General features: G+C 40.6%; 1 protein-coding gene across 1 annotated transcript in view; it reads right to left on the bottom strand.

Annotated features, from left to right (window-relative positions):
• APMAP (adipocyte plasma membrane associated protein) overlaps positions 1 to 20,802 on the bottom strand; it is a 55,032-nt gene that overhangs the window by 30,564 nt on the left and 3,666 nt on the right. The window contains exons 2-3 of the mRNA XM_081033961.1: positions 6,357 to 6,473; positions 1,789 to 1,904 (exon numbers count right to left, since the gene is read on the bottom strand). Coding sequence (XP_080890087.1) covers positions 1,789 to 1,904; positions 6,357 to 6,473 — 233 coding nt within the window. The remainder of the gene's footprint in view (positions 1 to 1,788; positions 1,905 to 6,356; positions 6,474 to 20,802) is intronic.

Here is a 20,802-nt window from a genome sequence, read left to right as displayed (position 1 = left end):
TAAAACCAAAAGGGATCCTACTGAATTGGAAAAGATATTTGCCAATGATATATCTGATAAGGAATTAATATCACAAATCTATAAAAAAACTTACTCAACTCAACTCCAAAAAGACAAACAACCCAATTACGAAATGGGCAGAGGACTTGAGGAGACATTTTTCTAAAAAGGACATACAGAAGGCAAGAAGACATATGAAGAAATGCTCAAACTCACTAACCATCAGAGAAATGCAAATAAAAACCACAATAAGATACCACCTCACTCCAGTCAAAATGGCTATCATCAATAAATCAACAAACAACAAATGCTGGCGCAGATGTGGAGAAAAGGGAACACTAGTGCACCGTTGGTGGGATTGCAGATTAGTGCAGCCACTATGGAAAACAGTATGGAGGTATCTCAGGAATCTGAAAATGGAACTACCCTATGATCCAGTAATTCCACTCCTAGGCATCTACCCAGAGAAATCCACAACTCCAATTCAAAAATCTGTATGCACTCCTACGTTTATTGCAGCACTTTACACAATAGCCAAGATATGGAAACAACCGAAATGCCCATCGGTAGATGACTGGATTAAGAAGCTGTGGTACATTTATACAATGGAGTATTACACAGCCATAAAGAAGAAAGAAATCTTATCATTTGCAACAATATGGATGGATCTAGAGAACATTATGTTAAGTGAAATAAGTCACAAAGAGAAAGACAAGTACCATATGATCTCACTTATATGCGGAATCTAAAGAAAGGAATATGTGAATGAACTAATCAGAAACAGTTTTGGGGACAGAAAGAAAAAACCGAGAGTTGTTAGATGGGCGGGGGGGGGGGGGGGGTTGGGGATAAGGGGAAAGGTGAAGGGATTAGGAAGCAGCTGGTAACTACAAGATGGTCTCAGGGTTTTCTGAAAATTAATTTGGGGAAGGTATTCAAGAATGTTGTAAAGATTTTGTTGGGTATCCGATGAACATGCGTCCTATTTGGGAGACCACCTCAGAGATAATGTGGATGCCTGATAATGGCATTGTACACCAGAAGCTAAACATTAATGAATGCCAACTATAATTTTATATATATAATGTGATGGCTCGGTTTGAGGTCGGAGGGATAGTGGATGGGGGGAGGGGGGTTCACAGTGTCAGGGATATAAATGATGAACGTCTAAGTATTACCTTGCCTTGTACACCTGAAACTAATAAAAAAAAAAAAAAGAACAGAAAAAGAAAATGCCCTGTTTCAAGTGGCTTGAGACTCAAGTATTAGGATCAGACGCAATTCTATTTCTTAGGTTTGGGCAAGTCTGACGAAGAAAGCAAACCTTAAATACACCCACCAAAGAGAGCTTTAAAAAAAAAAAAAAGTGGGAATATTGAGAATTGTTCATATTCTTTTCAAAAATGACATCTATACAAAGACAAACGGAACTAAGAAACAATGTCCTGTCAAGTAATACCTACCTTTGATAAATGAACTAAACATCATTGTCTGCATTTTTTCTTTTTCCTTTCATTTTAGTGGGTCCAACACTTTGAGCAGAATAAAGTACTCTACATACATGAACTCGAAATCACCCAGTACTGAAATGGCCCACAACTTGGAGAGCCGAGATGTTCCTGTGGGATGTCTGCTCGACAAGCACATGCATCCTCAGCTCAGGATGCCGAGGACGCCCCACCCAGGAGCAGGGTAACACTGTGGCTGCTACTACAGAATCCCTCCTTCAAGCAACAGACAGCCTCAATGACACCCCCAGTCAGACTACAATTCCAGATGTTTACTTACCCCCAATATTTGCTATTGATTCTGGCCCAACAAGTTGATTTTCAAACAGCCTTTCCGCCTCTCGTAACTTTGTATTTGGTTGCAGAACACCAAGCAAGAGAGGGGGTTCTTTGAAGCTGTAAAATAATGCAATTATAGGGATTTATCTATAGAAAATACATTTAAAAACGTTTACTGAGGACCTACAACATGCATAATTCTGTTTGATAAATGGGTTCATTCCAATAATATCCTTATTTGCCAGAAACACAAAGGTTAAGGAAAAAACTGTCCTGGGATCTCAGAAAAGGTCATAGTACTAAATAAATATGAAAATATAAATACGGCTAATTCAAGAACTTGGGCAATCACCTGCCACCTGAGACTACCCCAGGGCCTCCACCCACCTGAGCTCTTGTCACTTGTCCAGTGCCTCACAGCAGGTTAGATTTCCTCATACCCTCTAATTCACACACCCTTGCATTTACACTCCCAGTGGTTGCCCTCCCATTAGAGACCAATGGAGATGGAGGGGAGCCGTGGTGACATTTCACAGCCTTACTTCCTGCTTCATAGAGAAGACAGAAAAAAAATGAGGAGGCCATCCTGGAACTGGCGCCACTGCCCCATCGTACAGCACTAGCGCACTCTCAGGACCCACCTGGCTTCTCTCTGAAGCCAGCCTCCACTGGGGGCCCTGGATCCCTCCCTTTGCACAGACTGGGCTCCAAGAACTCTTCCCTCTCCTCAAGTCCTTCCCACCCATATGCAAATATGCAGTTTCTCCCAATCCAACAGCAAATAATTCTGATGCCACCTCCAAAAGAAAGACATCATTGAACCTCTTTGTCCCAAGTCCTCTGCTACCACGCTGGTCCAAGCCACCATCTTCTCTCCCCTGCTTCCTCTCTTGTCCCCTACAGTCTATTCTCAACCCAGCATCCCATGTGAACCCTGTAGTTAGATCACAGCATTTGTCTGTTCAAAGCCCTGTGTTGGCCCCATCACAGGAAGAGCCTAAGTCCTTGCAGTGGCTCTTAGCTCTACACCATCGAGCGTATCACCTCCCTCACCTCCTCCCAGCAGTTCACTCTGATCCTCCACACCAGCCCCTCCCTGCTGATTCCTGACTGCACTGGGCATCTCCCATCTTACGTACTTTGCACTGGCTGTTTCCTCCACCCTCACCTTCTCAGTGAGGCCTGCTCTGACCACCCAATTTAATATTCAATACTTTCCCCCAAAGCCCATCCCCCCATTTGGTTAGCCCTTCTCAGCTTCGCACTTCTGTTATGTTTACTGTCCGTCTATCCTTACTAGAGCACATGAGATCAGCGATTTGTTCTGGGTTTTTGCTGTTGTATCCTAAACACTTGGCATACAGGAGGCTCACAATAAACACTGTGGCCTCCCACAGTGAGGGGGATCAGGGAGGGGGATTATCTCCCAATTCCCTTACCACCCTGTCCTCCAGCAATGCAGGTTCCTAGCCACCCCACCAGAGTGGGAGCACCAAGGGGGAGGGAACGGTTGAGGATGTGGAATGATGGAAAAGCTCTCTGCCACCACCTGTGTGGGCACCTATGCAGCACATCTGCCCCTCTTTCAGTCTCTGCCCTGCCCCCAAATTATGGCTTTCTACCTGTTTGGAAAAACAAACAAACAAACAAACAAACAAAAAACACTCTTGGTTTAACTAGGAGTTTTATTTCCAAAGGAAAAGCAGGACTGCCACCTGCATGTTTTAGTGAAAAAAGCTTGAGCAATGGAATTGGACATACCTGGGTTCAAATTCTGACCTTGGTAAGGTCACACCTCCCAACATACATGTGAAGACTGAACAACAGACAGGTACATAGAGCCCAGGGATAGAGGAGTGTACACTTGACACTCAGCCAGCCCCTCTCACCTGGTCCTTGGACCTTGCGTGATTCCCTACACACAGGAAGTCCTCAGGAAATATTTGCAGAATCAAACTAATCAGTATATCACTCACTGTTCCTGCCCACATGGAGCCTGAGTATTGTCTCAATAGGGAGACAAGAAGAAAACTTATCTGTGAAAATACAAAGGACAGGCAAGAAAGGGCCCCCACTCCTGCAGCTGGGCAGCAGAAGCACCAAGGAAGAGTTGCCCCAAGAAGCCCAAATCGGCACTCATGGACCAGCCAGGATACGTGGACTGGTTAAAGCCAGCGACCTTCTGTTAACTCTTACTAACTCCTGCTAACTCATATTAATTCCTGCGAAGTCCTGCTAACTCTGTGTGTCAAATGTATCCTGAAAGACAATAGTCAACATCCTCCAAAAATCAGATGTCACATATATTATGTCTATAACAGTCTTCTAATCTTCCAAAAAGGAAAAGAAGGTGGCTTTGCACAGCAGGTTTTTGGCAAAGCACTGAAGCCTTCTAGGTGGCTTTGCTCCCTAGAACTGAAATCAACTGCATAACAATCTGCTCTGGAAGGGTTCCACCCCTCCCAGTCCCTGGTCTGCCTGTTCTGATTTCTCAGAGATTTCTACACGTGATCACGGAAGTCATTTAGCCCCTGAAGGTAGATTCCCCAAGGCAATGCCATTGCTGACCTCCTGACCTGCCAGTCGGCCTGATCAAATTGATCATGGCACGCCCCCTCAGCTGGGAGACGACCAAGACAGAACAAGAGCTAGCAGCTCTGCTTTCCTGTCTTCATCAAAACTGCATCAGTAGCCCCAGACAGTAGGTCTCCCCCTTCCTTGCTGTTTTTGCTCTGAACAGTTTTAAAGAAGCCTTTTTTGCTGTTATCATTAACATTTTCCCCAAATCTCACTTTACTTCTGTTCTTACATTTTCTGCCAGTCTTCTGCTTTTATTCTGCATTTTGGCGTACATGCTTCCAGTTTTTGAGCAAGTCATTCCATAAATCTGAGCTTGTAGGAGAGATCCTATCAGCCACACTTGTTTTACCAGGTTTCTCCTCCCTTCCTTCCTCATCAGGCTCATCTACTCCCCAGGCAGAAATCATCTGCTCAACTTCATATCCTTACTGGGCCATGTTTCCTTTCAGTTTCTGGTCACCCGTCTTGCTCTGAATTTCTTCACCACTCTTTCCACACATAAATGCACCTTTACTGAGATCAACGGTCATCAGTCACTTAAGCTCCCACTCCAACTCAGAAACTCCACCTTCACCTGCTCTCTCCAATTTCCTCCTCTTTCCCAAGGCTAGCTCCCCAGCCCAGGTTCTGATCTCCAGCTGTGGACACAGTTCACTCTCTCACCTTGCCAACTTGATAGAAAAGCCCACATCAGTTTCTATTTGGGGTGGGCTGAGCCACATCCTTCCACATGTTGAGAGGGAACCTCCAATGAGTCCTAGAACTCCCTTGGAGAGAAAGATACGTGCAAAGGTACACTGACACATCAGAAATTACAGAGCAAACGTGCTTATTATGAGTCAAGAGTGCCTAGGATTTCACCCATTCTCAATCTTATACAAGCTAATCATGTTTAAGCAATATCTTGTACTTTTACTAACTCTAAATTCAACAACTAAAAGTTGACTTTTCTAAACGTATGTCAATCTAAGATCAGAACTGTGTCCTCTGTATCCAATTGGATACCTGCCTCAAGCATACTAGGTGCTGAATATATTTTTAGTGAACTGAATCCAATATAGAATCTTAAGTTTTACTTAAAAAACACCAACATATTATATAGTTGTATATGTTATACTCAGTCTGTAATGAGATGTGCTTCTTTCTCAAGTTTTTCAGTCTATAATAAGCTGTGGACTTACTTGCTTAAAATAAACTTCAGACAGCCCAGCCCTCCAGGCAGTTGCAATTTTGCAAGGGAAAACAGGAACTTTGTGAACCAGACTGCGCAACCCTCTTACACCACCTTGACACTGATGTCATAAGTCATAAATACCAATAAGAATCTGGCTCTATGTTACTCTAATTAAAAATGTGAATACATTTCATGGGACCCCTTAGGTATATATTATTTTTCAAGTTATAATGGACTGCATTATTCATAGATCCCCACTGATGAAAGGTAACGTAGGAAAAAGAGAACATACTTCCCCAAGTATTTTTAAATATCAGTTACTTATAAAATCTAAACAAGGTAACTTACACTTTTTAAATTAAATTTACTGGGATGACATTGGTTAGTAAAACTATATAGGTTTCAAATGTGCATTTCTGTAATACATCATCTATGTATTACATTGTGTGTTCACCACCCAGGTCAGTTCTCATTCCATCACCATATATTTAACCTTTGTTTGTATGTGCTTTTGCCACTCCATATGAATTCAGGTTAATTGTGTCTAATATTTAAGCTTCTCTTATTTGGGATTTTTCTTAGTTTTTGTTTTTGGTTTGTACAGTTTTGTTTTTGAAACAATAACAAGAGTACCATGCATATATTCTGTGGAACATCTAATTCAACATAAAGCACAGGCACTAAAGAAATTACAAATCTCTATTTCTCATAATAACTTACCTTTCAGATCAGATTGGTTTAATTACTGTAGAAATCATCCCAGCCTATTATATTTTGCTGAGCTACCCCTCCCAAGAATTGCTGCAGCAGCTCACCTGAGAGGCTGTGGATCTATGGGAGAATCCAGAAGCATGACAGCTCCAAGCAGAGGAGCAATGAGGGAGACAGCCAGCATCAAGAAGGTCACTCGGAAAACTCTGCCGCTAAAGGAGCTGCCAGAAATAAAATATACAAAGCCAATCAGTAGAGGCTCAGACGGTGACAAGCTCAGCTGATCTTTAAAGCCCTTTCAGTAGAAGCAGGCCTCTCATCCAGTGTCCCCAGTACAAGGCCACCAACCTTTGTGGCTTGTGATTAAACTTCAACACTATTTGCTAGAATTGGCAAACACACTTTTGTTCTTTTTCTTTTTTAAATCTTCCAGCTGTGGGACACTGTTATCAGTTATTTTCCAGATAATATGATAGGCTGTATCTTGAATCCTCTAATAAAATTTTAAAGAGGGAAAACTCAAAGAACTGATGAACACAAAAAGTAATGGGAATAATGTTGCAATAAGGGAAGGGAGACACTCATCTACAGAGAAGAGAGCTGTTTCCCAAAAGCCAGTTTCCTGGTACATGGATTCAAAGGAGCAACACTCAGTACAGTGTGTCCCTAAGATTCTCAGGTTTTGTGGATAAATGAGACAGAGACAAATTCATGAAGCAGATGGAAGCAGAAGAACTTCCTGAGCATCTGATTCCCCAGTCATTTGCAGATCACACTTTTAAGAACTCAAAACATAATCCCACCTCTCCACCTGGAAGACTCTGATAGAAGCTGATGGTTATTTACGAAGAATCTTAAAATTACAATTCCAAGTCATCCTAACTAAAGCTGCCTTAGGAATCTTACAATAAGTTTTTGGACAAATGACCAACAGTGACTAAAATCTCTCTCAAACGATTCTCACATGTATCACTACTCATCTAGTAAACAAGTGAGCACATTTAGCCTCTTGCTACTAAATAAACTTTATAGGATCATTATTTACTTACATTAAGTGCATGCAAATTTACTAAACACTTGACATTAAGATTAACTCAAATAAAATCATGAGCTCCTAAGATGGAAAATCTTTTTCTATCAAAAAATAAGATGAGTTAAAGAAAAAAAATCAAGACTCCTATTTAACAAAATAAACTTGATTTAAGGGCAGTGTTTTGTTTGATTTTGACAGGATAGTATTCTGCTGTGTAAACTTGTTCCAGGTAGAAATGTGGGGGCCTGGATGCCAGTCCTAACTTCCCAACAACCAGCCAAACCACTGCAGGTGAGTCTCTTTACCCAAAGCCCACTAGTTCTCCTCCGTGAAATGGGGTGTGGGGTAGGGAACCTCAAAGTCCTACCCAGTTCTAAACATGCATGATTTTATTAAATGAATAACGCAGAAAATAAATCATTCTGTTTCTATAGGGGTAGGTAGAAATGAAAGGCAAGGGTAAACGAAAGACAAAAGAAGGGAGAGAGAGAGGCTTTCATGCAGTGTCATCCTGTAGACATCTGGGACAGCACAAATAAACAGTGTTTGAATTCTGCCAACAATCTTGAGTGGGCTAGAAACAGGTTCTCCCCTAGAGCCTCCAAAAAGAAGCACACAGCCCTGTGACACCTTGATTTCAACATGGCGACCAGATCAGGACTTGTGAACTCCAGAATAAGACAATCAATTTGTGTTGTTTAAGCCACTAAGTGTGTGGTCATTTGTCACAGCAGCCATAGAAAACTAATACATTTTTTTTAATTAAAGTAATTTTATTACCTGGAAGTGGGACACTGCTGTAATACCTAAATATGTGGAAGTAGCCTTGAAATGAGGATGTGGGTAGAGGATAGAAGAATTTTGAGGAAAAGCATAGAAAAAGTCTAAATTTCCTTGAACAGACTGTTAGTAGAAATGTAGATGTTAAAGACTCTGTTAGCAAGGGCTCATAAAGAAGTGAGGAGCGTGGTAGAGAAAACATATATCATCTTAGAAAATACCTAAATCATCAGGAACTGTTACCAGAAATATGGACATAGAAGGCACTGCTGGTGAGCACACACTACAAAAAGCTGAAGAATTTAGAGACCACCTGGTGCTCCCAAGATCCTGGTGCCCCTGGATCACCTATACCAGATAACCAGGGCAGCTTTAAACAAGGCCCAGAAATTCAGAATGGGCAGGCCCAGCATGGGCCTGGGAAACCTTTTTTTTTCCCCCATGCTTCCCAGTTCTTCCTGATGTGCAGCTGGACATCACCAACATTATCTGGCTCTCTCCCTAATGAAACAAGTCTATCAACACACCCTTGGCGGATCATCAGCCAGCCTCTATTGGAAAGTTCTGTGGTCACATTTTAGAAGTAGAACCTTAAACTCCTTGAGTAGTGCTGTCCAATGGAACTTTCTGCAATGATACAAATATGAGCCATGTGTGGCTACTGAGCACTTGAAATGGAGCTAGCGTGTTATTTAACAGGGCCAAAAACCACTTCTGTGAATCACCCCGTGGATTATTTCTTCACTGCAGGCTATGAGACCCATTAGGTCAAAAGGCCCACCAGTGCCAAATTCCAATTTTTACATATCCAATTATTTTAAAATATAGCCCAAACAAGCAAATATTTAGTCATTTATAGCCTGCCTACTTTCCATATTCTGTGAAACCTCACCTGACAGCTGTTATCCAATGATAAGAGGGCTCTGTCCCAGAAACTGCTGCCCCTGAAGCTCTCTGACCCAGAGACTCACCTTGACTAGGGAGCCCTTTCTCTGTTCCTGCCCTCCTCCCCTCAGGATTGTGGCCCCCCTTCTGCTGTGAGACACCCTCCTCCCACATGCAAACCTGTCCAAGTGTCACCCAATAAAGCTTGTGTGTGCTGCTGCCACCTCGTAGTCATATCTTTTTCCTTGATCAGCCCCCAAATCCCTCAAACTCTCTACATAGCACAAATGAGGAACTAAATTTTCTACTTTAGTCATTTTAATTAGTTTAATTTTAAATGGCTGCATATGGCCAAGGGGCTATGACATCAGACAGCAGCCTGATAGAGCATTTAATGTTTCTTCACATGCAAGCATTAATTACCTACATACATAGTATAGCCATAAAGAAAATGAAGTTTCATGCCTTCTGTTTACTCTAATGTAAATAAGCAAAAGACAGACAGTGACAAGTACAATGAAGAACAATACAGCGGGGACCGGCCTGGTGACTCAGGCGGTTAAAGCTCCATGCTGCTAACTCCGAAGGCTGCCGGTTCGATTCCCACATGGGCCAGTGGGCTCTCAACCACAAGGTTGCCAGTTCAATTCCTCGAGTCCCGCAAGGGATGGTGGGCAGCGCCCCCTGCAACTAAGATTGAACACGGCACCTTGAGCTGAGCAGCCGCTGAGCTCCCGGATGGCTCAGTTGGTTGGAGCGTGTCCTCTCAACAACAAGGTTGCCGGTTCGACTCCCGCAAGGGATGGGGGTGTGCCCCCTGCAACTAGAAACGGCAACTGGACCTGGAGCTGAGCTGCGCCCTCCACAACTAAGATTGAAAGGACAACAACTTGACTTGGAAAAAAGTCCTGGAAGTACATACTGTTCCCCAATAAAGTCCTGTTCCCCTTCCCCAATAAAATCTTTGGGAAAAAAAAAAGAACAATACAGCGGGGTCAGAGAGTAGAGTGATAGGGAAGGCTGGCCACACACAGGGGTCAAAGCTGATGACCTCTGAACAGAGAAATTCAGTGAAGCTGGGAGAAATCAAATATCTGGGGCAAAGGCAGAGGAAACAGTAGGACTCAACAAACCTTGGAACATGAGTGAACTATACATGTTTTAAGGAGTTAGGTTAAATTCCCCATTCCCAAACCTTGACCACATTGGCAGACCTTGACCATAGCAGAGAGCATGAGGCAGAGTGAGTAAGGGGAAGGTGCTAGAACAGGTCAGGACTGATGCCAGGGGCAAATCCCACAGAGCCCTGAAGACTGAGGAAATGCCTGCCAGCGTGCATGGACCATGTCCAAGACGGCAAGAACACAGAACATTTCCCTAATTTTTTAATCAGGGACCTTGGCTTCCCAGGTCATCTCATGCAACATGTTCTGAGAAACATGGTTTCCCTTTGTTCACACTGACTGGGTGCAGTTCTACCTTCGGGAACAGGAAACCCTTGCCCTCCCAGACAGCTCTCCCTAGAACTGAGGTCACACAATCCTCAATTCTTTCCTCTCCAGGCAACATAACCCCAGTCCTACAGGAGCTCCTCAGATGGCGGGGCTTGCAGAACATTCTCCTTCCTGGTTATTTCAGTTTGTCACAGTCACCCATAAAATGTGGTACCTACAACTCAAGCAAAACTCTAGTCTAAACCATGAACTCCACAAAATGGCTTTAGTTGCCAAAACTGAAAAATAAATGGATTATACAGAAAAATATGGGTTTCCAGCTTCTCTTGAAAACACGGCAGATCTGGCCCTATGAAAGCCAAAGTTGCAGGGCGGCTGTACAGGGTTTCCACTCTACAGATATGCATGCACTCTCCTCCCCCAGGCCCACGCCTGCTGCACACAGTACCACATCAGGCTGGTATAAGAACCAATGTGACTGATTCTAAGACCAGAGCCTGAAACACAGAAAGTGCTTAGTAAATGGTAGGTACTAGCAGGACTATAGCTCCCTGGAGGCATCTGAGTGTGACTGTGTGGGGACAGAGCCAGGAGTGCAGTTTCCAGGTTCTCGGCCTCACATGGAAAGGTGCTCACTCAGGTAGTAAACGGCCATCAACTGTGATTGGATGGCCATCAGCTGTGGCTAGTTGGCCGTCAGCTTTAACCAGTGAGCCACTGGCCACTAAGGTAAGTGCTGTGGCTACTCTAGCAGCAAATGGGGGATAGCATGAAGATGGTGTGTGAGCTAGCAAGAGCAGATGACAGTTACCACAGGAGATTGCAGCTAGCAAGTGAGGTTGGTTCACAGAGAGAAGTGGACGGCAGGTTGCAGATAGTGTGCCTCCAGCTTCCTGTGTCTCCAACCCAGCCGCCAGCAAGAATATAGTGGTACGATTCCCCTATCTGTGGCTCCGTGGGTGTTCATGTTTGGCCTCCCCATGTCCTGCGTTCTTATGTGGGGAATGGGAACTGAGACCCCACATGACACCCTGCGTGACAGACTTTCTGGTGCACAGTACCTTGGGATGGGGGTGAGGGGATGTCTGTACCCACCCACACTTATTTTTGCCCAGTTTATTAACTTTTTGGCAGACCCATCTCATCATCTTGTTAGTTCCTGCAAACTTATAGTCAACTACAATTCTGCCTTTCCTCAATGTGTGCCCCTTGCCTTTGCACACCTGCATTGGTAACTTAAATAAAGGACACTCCATTTATCCCTATCCATTTTCATTGACAAAGCCTATCACACTTTCCTTCCCAGTCTGTGATGACACATTGAAGAAACCTGGCAACTTCCTTCCCAGATCAGTCTGGAAAATCAACTTGTTTGCCCCAATCTCTTGGAAGAGCCACAGGTGATGTTCACTTCCTTGAGACATCTGCACCCTGAAAGTTCCTACAGTGTCTAAGGACAAGAGAACAATTATTGTGATTCAACAAGATCTAGCAATTACTGTTGGCTCAGCCACGATTTACAAAATCCTGTTCTTTCAACAGCCAAATATGAAGGACATTCTCTAACCCCTTCGGTACACAGGACATCAGAGCCTCAAGTCAAGGACTGAAGTTCTGACCAACAGACCCTGTGAGATCAAAACAACCTGTGATTTTTGTGGAAAACCTGTAAGCCCTAAATCCACAGGGACCAGAACCCCAGGTGTCAAGGTAAACCCTGGCAACTGAGAAAATCAAACAGCAACAAATTCAGTCTAATTTTTAAATGACTGCACCTTGAATTTTTTCATTTTCCACATTCCTTTATAAACTGAGGCTTCTAGACTGTAGATGTCTTTATTCCAGCATTGAAAATAACTAAGAAGTTAAAAGAGCCACCTGAAAACACACCCAAGATGAAAGGCTAAGAAAACTTCAGATTCCAAACTCCTCACGACTTCATGAATTTTTGACAGCCCCATCTGTTTTCCCACTCTGCCTCCCTTACTCCTCAGTCTTAAAAAGGAAAATTGGCCTAGCAGAGATTTTTAATTAGTCTAAAGTCCTTTAGAAAAAGCTACTGAAAAAGCAGCTGTTAAATTTTCAATGTATTCACTCTTCAGCACTAAACAGTTATTTGTGGACATTAAACAGCTACTCTCTCTTCTCAGACAGAACTATGTTCAAAATGAAAAGGGATAGTTTCAGTGTTACAATCATACTGACAATACAGTTTCTAAAGTATTTGGAGAAATTGATGTAAATACTAATTTTTTGGTATGTTAAAGTGCTTAGCTCATCTATGTTCCACACTGAATAAAAGGATTTAATGACTGCATTCCTCCTTATAGCTAGTTCAAACACAGAAATTCAAGAGCTTTGGTATAAAACCTATTTCCAAAGCATAATTTTTTAAATGTGCCTCTCAATCGTTGTCCAGTGGCCAATTCTATCCTTTATTCGTTTCATTTCTCTTTTGACTCCAATACTCTGTAACTTTATATAAACCACTCCATTCACATAGACCTCAAAGACCACATCAGTGAAACAGAGCTAACACTACCTTTCATGCTGTGTCAGGAGATAGCCAAGCTATTGCTAGGTGCCCCTTCCACTAAAATCTATTGTCCTACTTTTGTTAATTGAATAATGTATCTTTCTTTATTCTGTTTATTTATTCTGTTTAGCATATCTAAAGTTTTTTCTAGAGTTGTCACATTTTCACTTCCCTCAGATTCCATTATACATTATACACAATGCTTTCCTGTCTTGTGGTGAACCCTCAACTTGTAAGGTAATCAAAAAGACAATTACATGAACTACTAAAAATGACCACAAAAGAAATGAAAAGTAGAAGAGAATCGCATGAGAAAAATAATTTTTAAAAAAGCAAAAAAACTATAGCATTATGATAACAAATATAGAAGGGAAGGTAGGTGAAGAGAATTCACTATAAAAGAGACCACTACAGATATCTAGAAAAGGGATCAAACAAATAAAAAGAGAAAGAGGAAAACAGGAAGAAAAAAAAAACCCGCAAAATTCAGATAGGAAAGTCAAGAAAACATTTTTTTAAGATTTTTATTAAAACATAGCAAATATACAGCAATATATTGGTTTAAAGTGTACATCATAATTACTCAACAGTACCCACCTGGCACTATACATAGTTATTACCATATTATTAATTATATTCCCTATGCATTAATTTACATCCTCATGACTATTTTATGACTACCAATTTGCACTTAATCCCGTCCCGTTTTTCACCCACCCCCAACCACCTTCCATCTGGCAACCAAAAAATATTCCCTGTACCTATGAGTTTGTTTCTGTTTTGTTTGTTTGTTTTGTTTTTTAGATTCCACTTATAAGTGAAATCATGTGACAGTTGCCTTTCGCTGTCTGACTTAATACACTTAGCACAATACCTGCTAGGTCCATCCATGTTGTCGCAGATGCCAAGATTTCATTCTTTCTAATAGCTGAGCAACATTCCATTGTACATGTGTACCACCTCTTCTTTATCCAGTCTTCTATTCAGGGACACCCAGGTTGCCTTCTTATGTTAGCTATTTTATATAATACTGCAATGAACACATGAATGAGCACATCCCCTCGAAGTAGTATTTTGGGTTTCTTTGGATAAATACCCAGAAGTAGGATTACTAGGTGCTTCTTTGTCTCTTGTTATAATCTTTGTTTCAAAGTCTACTTTGTCTGGTATAAGTATTACTACCCCAGATTGTTTGTTTCCATTTTCATGAAACATTTTTTTTCCATCCTTTTACTTTCAGTCTGTGTGTGTCTTTCAATCTAAAGGGAATCTCTTGCAGGCAGCATAAGGAAGGGTCTTGTTTTCCTATCCATTCAGCCCCCCTCTCTTTTGCTTGGAGCATTTAATCCATTTATATTGAAAGTAATTGTTGGTAGGTATGCAGTTATTGTCATTTTATTATTCATATTTTTTTTATTTTCATCTTAAAGAAGTCCCTCTACTTCAAAAAATTTGAAGAGGTAATATTTCCTAACTCATTTTATGAGGCCAACATTACTCTGATACTGAAACCTGGTAAAAATAACACATAAAAGAAAACTACATACCAAATATCTCTGATGACTACAGATGCAAAAATCCAAAACAAAATTTAAGCAAATCAAATACAACAATGCATTTAAAAGATTATACATCATGATCAAGTGGGGCTCGCCCCAGGGGCATAAGGATGGTTCAACATATGTAAATTGATCAATGTGATACATCACACAAACAAAATAAAATACAAAAATCATGATTATATCAATAGAGGCAGAGAAAGCATTTGATGAGATACAACATCCATTTATGATTAAAACACTAATATAAAAAGGGTAGAAAAGGAAAATATCAACATAATAAAGAACATACAGGGCAAACCCTCAGCTAATATCATAATGGTGAAAAACTGAAGGCTTTTGCTCTACATTCAGGAACAAGACAAGGTTTATCCTTATCACCACTGTTATTCAACATAGTATTGGAAATCCTAGACAGAGCAATCAAGCAACAGAAAGAAATAAAAGCCATCCAAACTGGAAATGAGAAAGTCAAATTGTCACTTTCAGGAGATGACATGATTCTTTATATAGAAAACCCTAAAAACTCCACCAAAAAGCTATTAGAAATGATAAATGAATACAGTAAAATTGCTGGCTACAAAATCAAGCAAAGAAAAAAAAGGAAATACATTGTATCTTTTGGGTGTGATAATTGTATTGTGGTTATGCTTTTAAAAGATTCTTTTTAAGAAATCATACTGAAATATTTATAGATTTCAAATGCCTAATATTTGCTTCAAAATAATACAAGAGGAAGTATGTGGATAGTGATATAAAAGCAACAAGATGAGTCATGAGTTAATAATTGTTGGAGCTGGGCATTGAGTTCATGAGTCTTCATGGGCTTCAATATATACAATTTTTTTCATATGTTTGCAATTTTCCTTAATAAATTATTTTAAGGAAGCAAAAAAAAAAAATCAAGTAAAGAAATCCATCGCATTCCTGAATACTAACAATGAAATTTCAGAAAAACAAATGAGAAAAAAAATTCCTGTTGCAATTGCAACAAAAAGAATAAAATACCTAGGAATAAACTTAACCAAGGATGTAAAAGACTGATATGCTGAAAACTACAAGACATTTTTTAAAGAAATTGAAGAAGCCACAAAGAAATGGAAAGATATTCCACGTAAATGAGTTGGAAGAATCAACATAGTTAAAATGGCCATATGACCTAAAGCAATATATAGATTGCAAGCAATCCCCATCAAAATCCCAAAAATATTTTCTAAAGAAATAGAACAAAAAATCATCAGATTTGTATAGAACCACAAAAGACCCCAAATTGCCAGAGCAATCCTAAGAAAAAAGAATAAGGCTGGAGGTTTCACATTCCCTGACTTCTGCTTGTACTAGAGTGACAATAATCAAAACAGCACGGACCAATGAAATAGAATTGAAAACCCAGAAATAAACCTGCATATGTGTGGACAGATAATTTTCGACAAAGGAGCCAAAAACAAATAATGGAGAAAAGAAACCCTCTTCAATAAATGGTGCTGGGAATATTGGAAAGTCATGTGCAAAAGAATGAAACTAGCCTCTATCTGTTTCCATATACCAAAATTAGCTCAAAATGGATCAAAGACCTAAACATAAGACCTGAAACAATAAACAGCATAGAAGAAAACATGGGTACTAAACGTATGGACCATGGGTTCAAAAAGTATTTTATGAATTTGACCTCAAAGGCAAGGGAAGTAAAAGCTAAAATAAATGAATGGGACTATATCAAACTAAAAAGCTTCTGCACAGCAAAAGAAACAATCAACAAAACAAAAATGCAACCAACTGAATAGAAGATATTTGCAAAAACGCATCCGATAAGGGACTGATATCCAAAATACATAAAGAACTCGTACAACTTAACAACAAAAAAGCAATCCAATTTAAAAATGGGCAGAGGACAACGAAAAAGCTTCTGCACAGCAAAAGAAACGATCAACAAAACAAAAATGCAACCAACTGAATAGAAGATATTTGCAAAAACGCGTCCGATAAGGGACTGATATCCAAAATATATAAAGAACTCGTAGAACTTAACAACAAAAAAGCAATCCAATTTAAAAATGGGCAGAGGACCTGAACAGACACTTCTCCCAACAAGACATACAAATGGCCAACAGATACATGAAAAAATGCTCAACTTCACTAGCTATTAGGGAAAAGAAAACCAAAACCACAGTGAGATTTCACCTTATACCTGTTGAATGGCTATCACAAATAACGGCTATAAACAAATAATAACAAATGTTTGAGAGGCTTTGGAAAAAAAAGAACCCTCATACACTGCTGGTGGGTATGTAAATTGGTACAGTATGGAGGTTCCTTGAAAAATTAAGAATAGAATTACAACATGACCAACCAATTTCTATCCTGGTTATCCACCCCAAAAATTTGAAAATATTTACATATAAAGATATATGTACTCTGATGTTCACTACAGTATTATTTACGGTGGCGAAAACATGGAAACAACCAAAGCGTCCTTTGATAGATGATGGGATAAAGAAGATGGAATAATGCTCTGCCATAAGAAAAGATGAAATACTGTCATTTGCAACAACATGGATGGATCCCGAGATTATTATGCTAAGCAAAGTAAGTCTGACTGACAAAGTCAAGAAACATATGACTCCTCTCTTATGTGGGATATAAAACTGAAAACAACCAGGGAACAAAACAAACAAAAAAACAAAAACTGGCAGACGTCATCAAAATGGCGGCCCAAGTTGAGCCTCTGTAAAGCTCCCGTGGCATTTCCAACTAATCGAACAACAATTACTCCACAATGGGCTTCCTGCACATCAGACAGGCAAGACGAAGAGGCCCACTACTCAATTCACCTAAAGGTGGGAGAATCGCGCAAGCAGGGGAGGAGGGAAGGGAGAAGTGCAGAGATAGAGCGATGCGGGCCCAGGACTCAGACCTGGCTCAGTGCTCCGAGCTCGCTGAACCCTGGAACTACCGCAGCTGCGGGAGAGGGAAGAACTCGGACTGCTAAGGCTCCGCTTATCGCCCACAGGGCTGAGGGGGCAGCCTATGACACGGATAAACCCAACGCTCATGGCAGAGACGTCGGAGAAAAGACTGAGAAAAGAAGGCTGAAAAGGGTGGTTTAGACCTCAGAGCTGAGCAGAAAATGGAAGCCTTAGGCACTGAGACAAGCCGCCCAATCTTTACCCTCCCAGAGCTCACCCCACCCACACCTGCCCAGTGCTAGAAGCTCAACAGTAGCAGTGTCAGATCAAAAGAACAAAAAATTTGCTGTTCTGAGAAATGTGGACGGCACACACATATTCGCAGCCCAACAAGTTCCGGCAAAGGGGAGAAAGGTGTGGAACTGGGACCGGCTGTGGTGGTGGTCGCCACCATTGCTCTAGGCCACCTGTCACAACTCACCCCCACCCTGGCCCCAAGTATCTGGGTGGATCCCTGCAGGGGTAAACAGAACTGCTGAAACATACGGGCTCTGAATCGGGTGCAGAAAGACCTTTGGAAATTCAAAGCTCTCCGTATCCCCCACAGGGACGTGGCGCCCTACGACCAGGTGAACTGTTAACGGAGGAGAAGCCCGTTTCCCAGGGAATCCCCCCATTGTGTGAGAAGCTTGAATAGTGCAGAGAAAACATAGCACTACTGTGTGAGAGATGAAAAAAAAGGCTGCAGTCGGAGAGAAAATGAGACACATAGAGCAATGGAATAGAATTGAGAACCCAGAAATAAAACCACATAAATATGGACAGATAATTTTTGACAAAGAAGCTAAAAACATACAATGGAGGAAAGACAGCCTCTTCAATAAATGGTGCTGAGAGAAGTGGATAGCCACGTGCAAGAGAATGAAACTGGACTGTTATCTGTCACCATGTACCAAAATTAATTCAAAATGGATTAAAGATTTAAGCATAAGACCTGACACAATACACTGCATAGAAAAAAACATAGGTACTAAACTTATGGACCTTGGGTTCAAAGAGCATTTTATGAATTTGACTCCAAAGGCAATGGAAGTAAAAGCTAAAATAAACAAATGGGACTATATGAAACTTAAAAGCTTCTGCACAGCAAAAGAAACCATCAACAAAACAAAGAGGCAACCGACTGAATGGGAGAAGATTTTTGCAAACAGTTCCTCCGATAAGGGTCTAATATCCAAAATATAGAAGGAACTCATGAAACTCAACAACAAAAAAACAAACAACCCAATTGAAAAATGGGCAGAGGACCTGAAGAGACATTTCTCCAAAGAGGACATACAAATGGCAAATAGACATATGAAAAAATACTCAACATCACTAATCATCAGAGAAATGCAAATAAAAACCACAATGAGATATCACCTCACCCCAGTCAGAATGGCTATCATCAACAAGACAAATAGTAACAAGTGTTGGAGAGGCTGTGGAGAAAAAGGAATCCTCATATACTGTTGGTGGGAATGCAGACTGGTGCAGCCGTTATGGAAGGCAGTGTGGAGGTTCCTCAAAAAATTACAAATAGAATTACCATATGACCCAGCAATCCCTCTTCTGGGTATCTACCCCAAAAATTTGTAAAGATTTATACATAAAGACACGTGTGCTCCAATGTTCATTGCAGCTTTGTTTACAGTGGCCAAGACCTGGAAACAACCAAAATGTCCTTCGATAGATGAATGGATAAAGAAGTTGTGGTATATATACACAATGGAATACTATTGGGCGGTAATAAAAGATGATAGGGACATTTGTGACATCATGGATGGATCTTGAGAGTATAATTCTAAGCAAAATAAGTCGGACAGAATAAGCAGAGAACCCTATGATTTCACTGATATATGGTATATAACCCAAAAACAACAAAAGAACAAGAGAATAAAATGAGAAACAAAAACTCATAGACAGAGACAATAGTTTAGTGGTTACCAGAGTGCAAGGGGGGTGGGGGGAGGCAGATGAGGGTAAGGGGGATCAAATATATGGTGATGGAAGGAGAACTGACTTTGGGTGGTGAACACACAGTGGGATTTATAGATGATGTAATACAGAATTGTACACCTGAAATCTATGTAATTTCACTAACAATTGTCACCCCAATAAATTAAAAAAAAGAAAGAAAAACAATATTCAAACAAACAAACAAAAAAAACTCATAGAAACAGACAAGAATTTACTGGCTACCAGAGGTTAAAGGAGAAGGGGAAGTGGTAGAAGAGGCAGAAGGGGATCAAATACATTGTGATGGAAGGAAAAGTGACCCTGGGTGGTGAACACAATGTGAAACATAGATGATGTATTACAGAGTTGTACTCTTGAAACTTACGTAATTTTACTAACCACTGTCACCTCAATAAATTTAATAAATTAAAAAAGAGGGGAAAAAAGAAGAAGTCTAAGATTCCTTGTAATACTGGTTGGTGGTGATGAACACCTTTAGATTTTTCTTGTCTGGGAAGCTCTTTATCTTTCCTTAGATTCTAATGATAGCTTTGCTAAGTAGAATAATCTTGATTGTAGATCCTTGCTTTTCATCACTTTGAATACTTCCTGCCAATCCCTTCTGTCATGCAAAGTTTCTATTGAGAAATCAGCCAACAGTCTGTTGGGAGCTCCCTTGTAGGTAACTAACTGTTTTTCTCTGGATGCTTTTAAGATTCATTCTGTCTTTAACAGTTGGCATTTTAATTATGTGTGTTGGTGTGGGCCTCTTTAGGTTCATCTTGTTTGGGACTCTCTATGCTTTTTGGGCTTATATAGCTATTTCCTTCACCAGGTTAGGGAAGTTTTCCATCTTTATTTCTTCAAATAGTTTTTCAATTCCTTGCTCACTCTCTCTTCTCATTCTTGTACCCCTATAATGCAAATGTTGGTACACTTGATGTCCCAGAAGCCCCTTAAACTCTCTTTTTTTGTTGTTTTTTTGCTTTTTCCTTTTCTGATTGGGTGTTTTCTGCTACATTATCTTCTAAATCACTGATTCGATCATCTGCTTCATCTAATATAGTCTTGATTACTGTTGATTCCCTCTAATAGGTCTTCATTTCAGTTATTGTAATCTTTATCTCTGACAGGTTCTTTTTTATGTTTTCTATCTCCATTTTTATGTTTCCTATCTGTTTACTTAAGTTCTCCGAGATCATTGAGCATCCTTATAACCAGTGTTTGGAACTCTGCATCTGGTAGATTGCTTGTCTCCATTTTGTTTAATTTTCTGGAGCTTTATTCTGTTCTTTTTTGGGGGGACATGTTCCTTTGTCTTCCCATTTTGGCTATCTCCCTATGTTTGTTTCTATGTATTAGGTAGGGCTGCTATGTCCCCCAGTCTTAGTAAAGTGGC

This window comes from Rhinolophus hipposideros (assembly GCF_964194185.1).
Source record: "Rhinolophus hipposideros genome assembly, chromosome: 22".
Taxonomy (NCBI): domain Eukaryota; kingdom Metazoa; phylum Chordata; class Mammalia; order Chiroptera; family Rhinolophidae; genus Rhinolophus; species Rhinolophus hipposideros.
The sequence above is the reverse complement of the archived record's forward strand: the minus strand, read 5'-3'. Positions and strand labels throughout refer to the sequence as shown.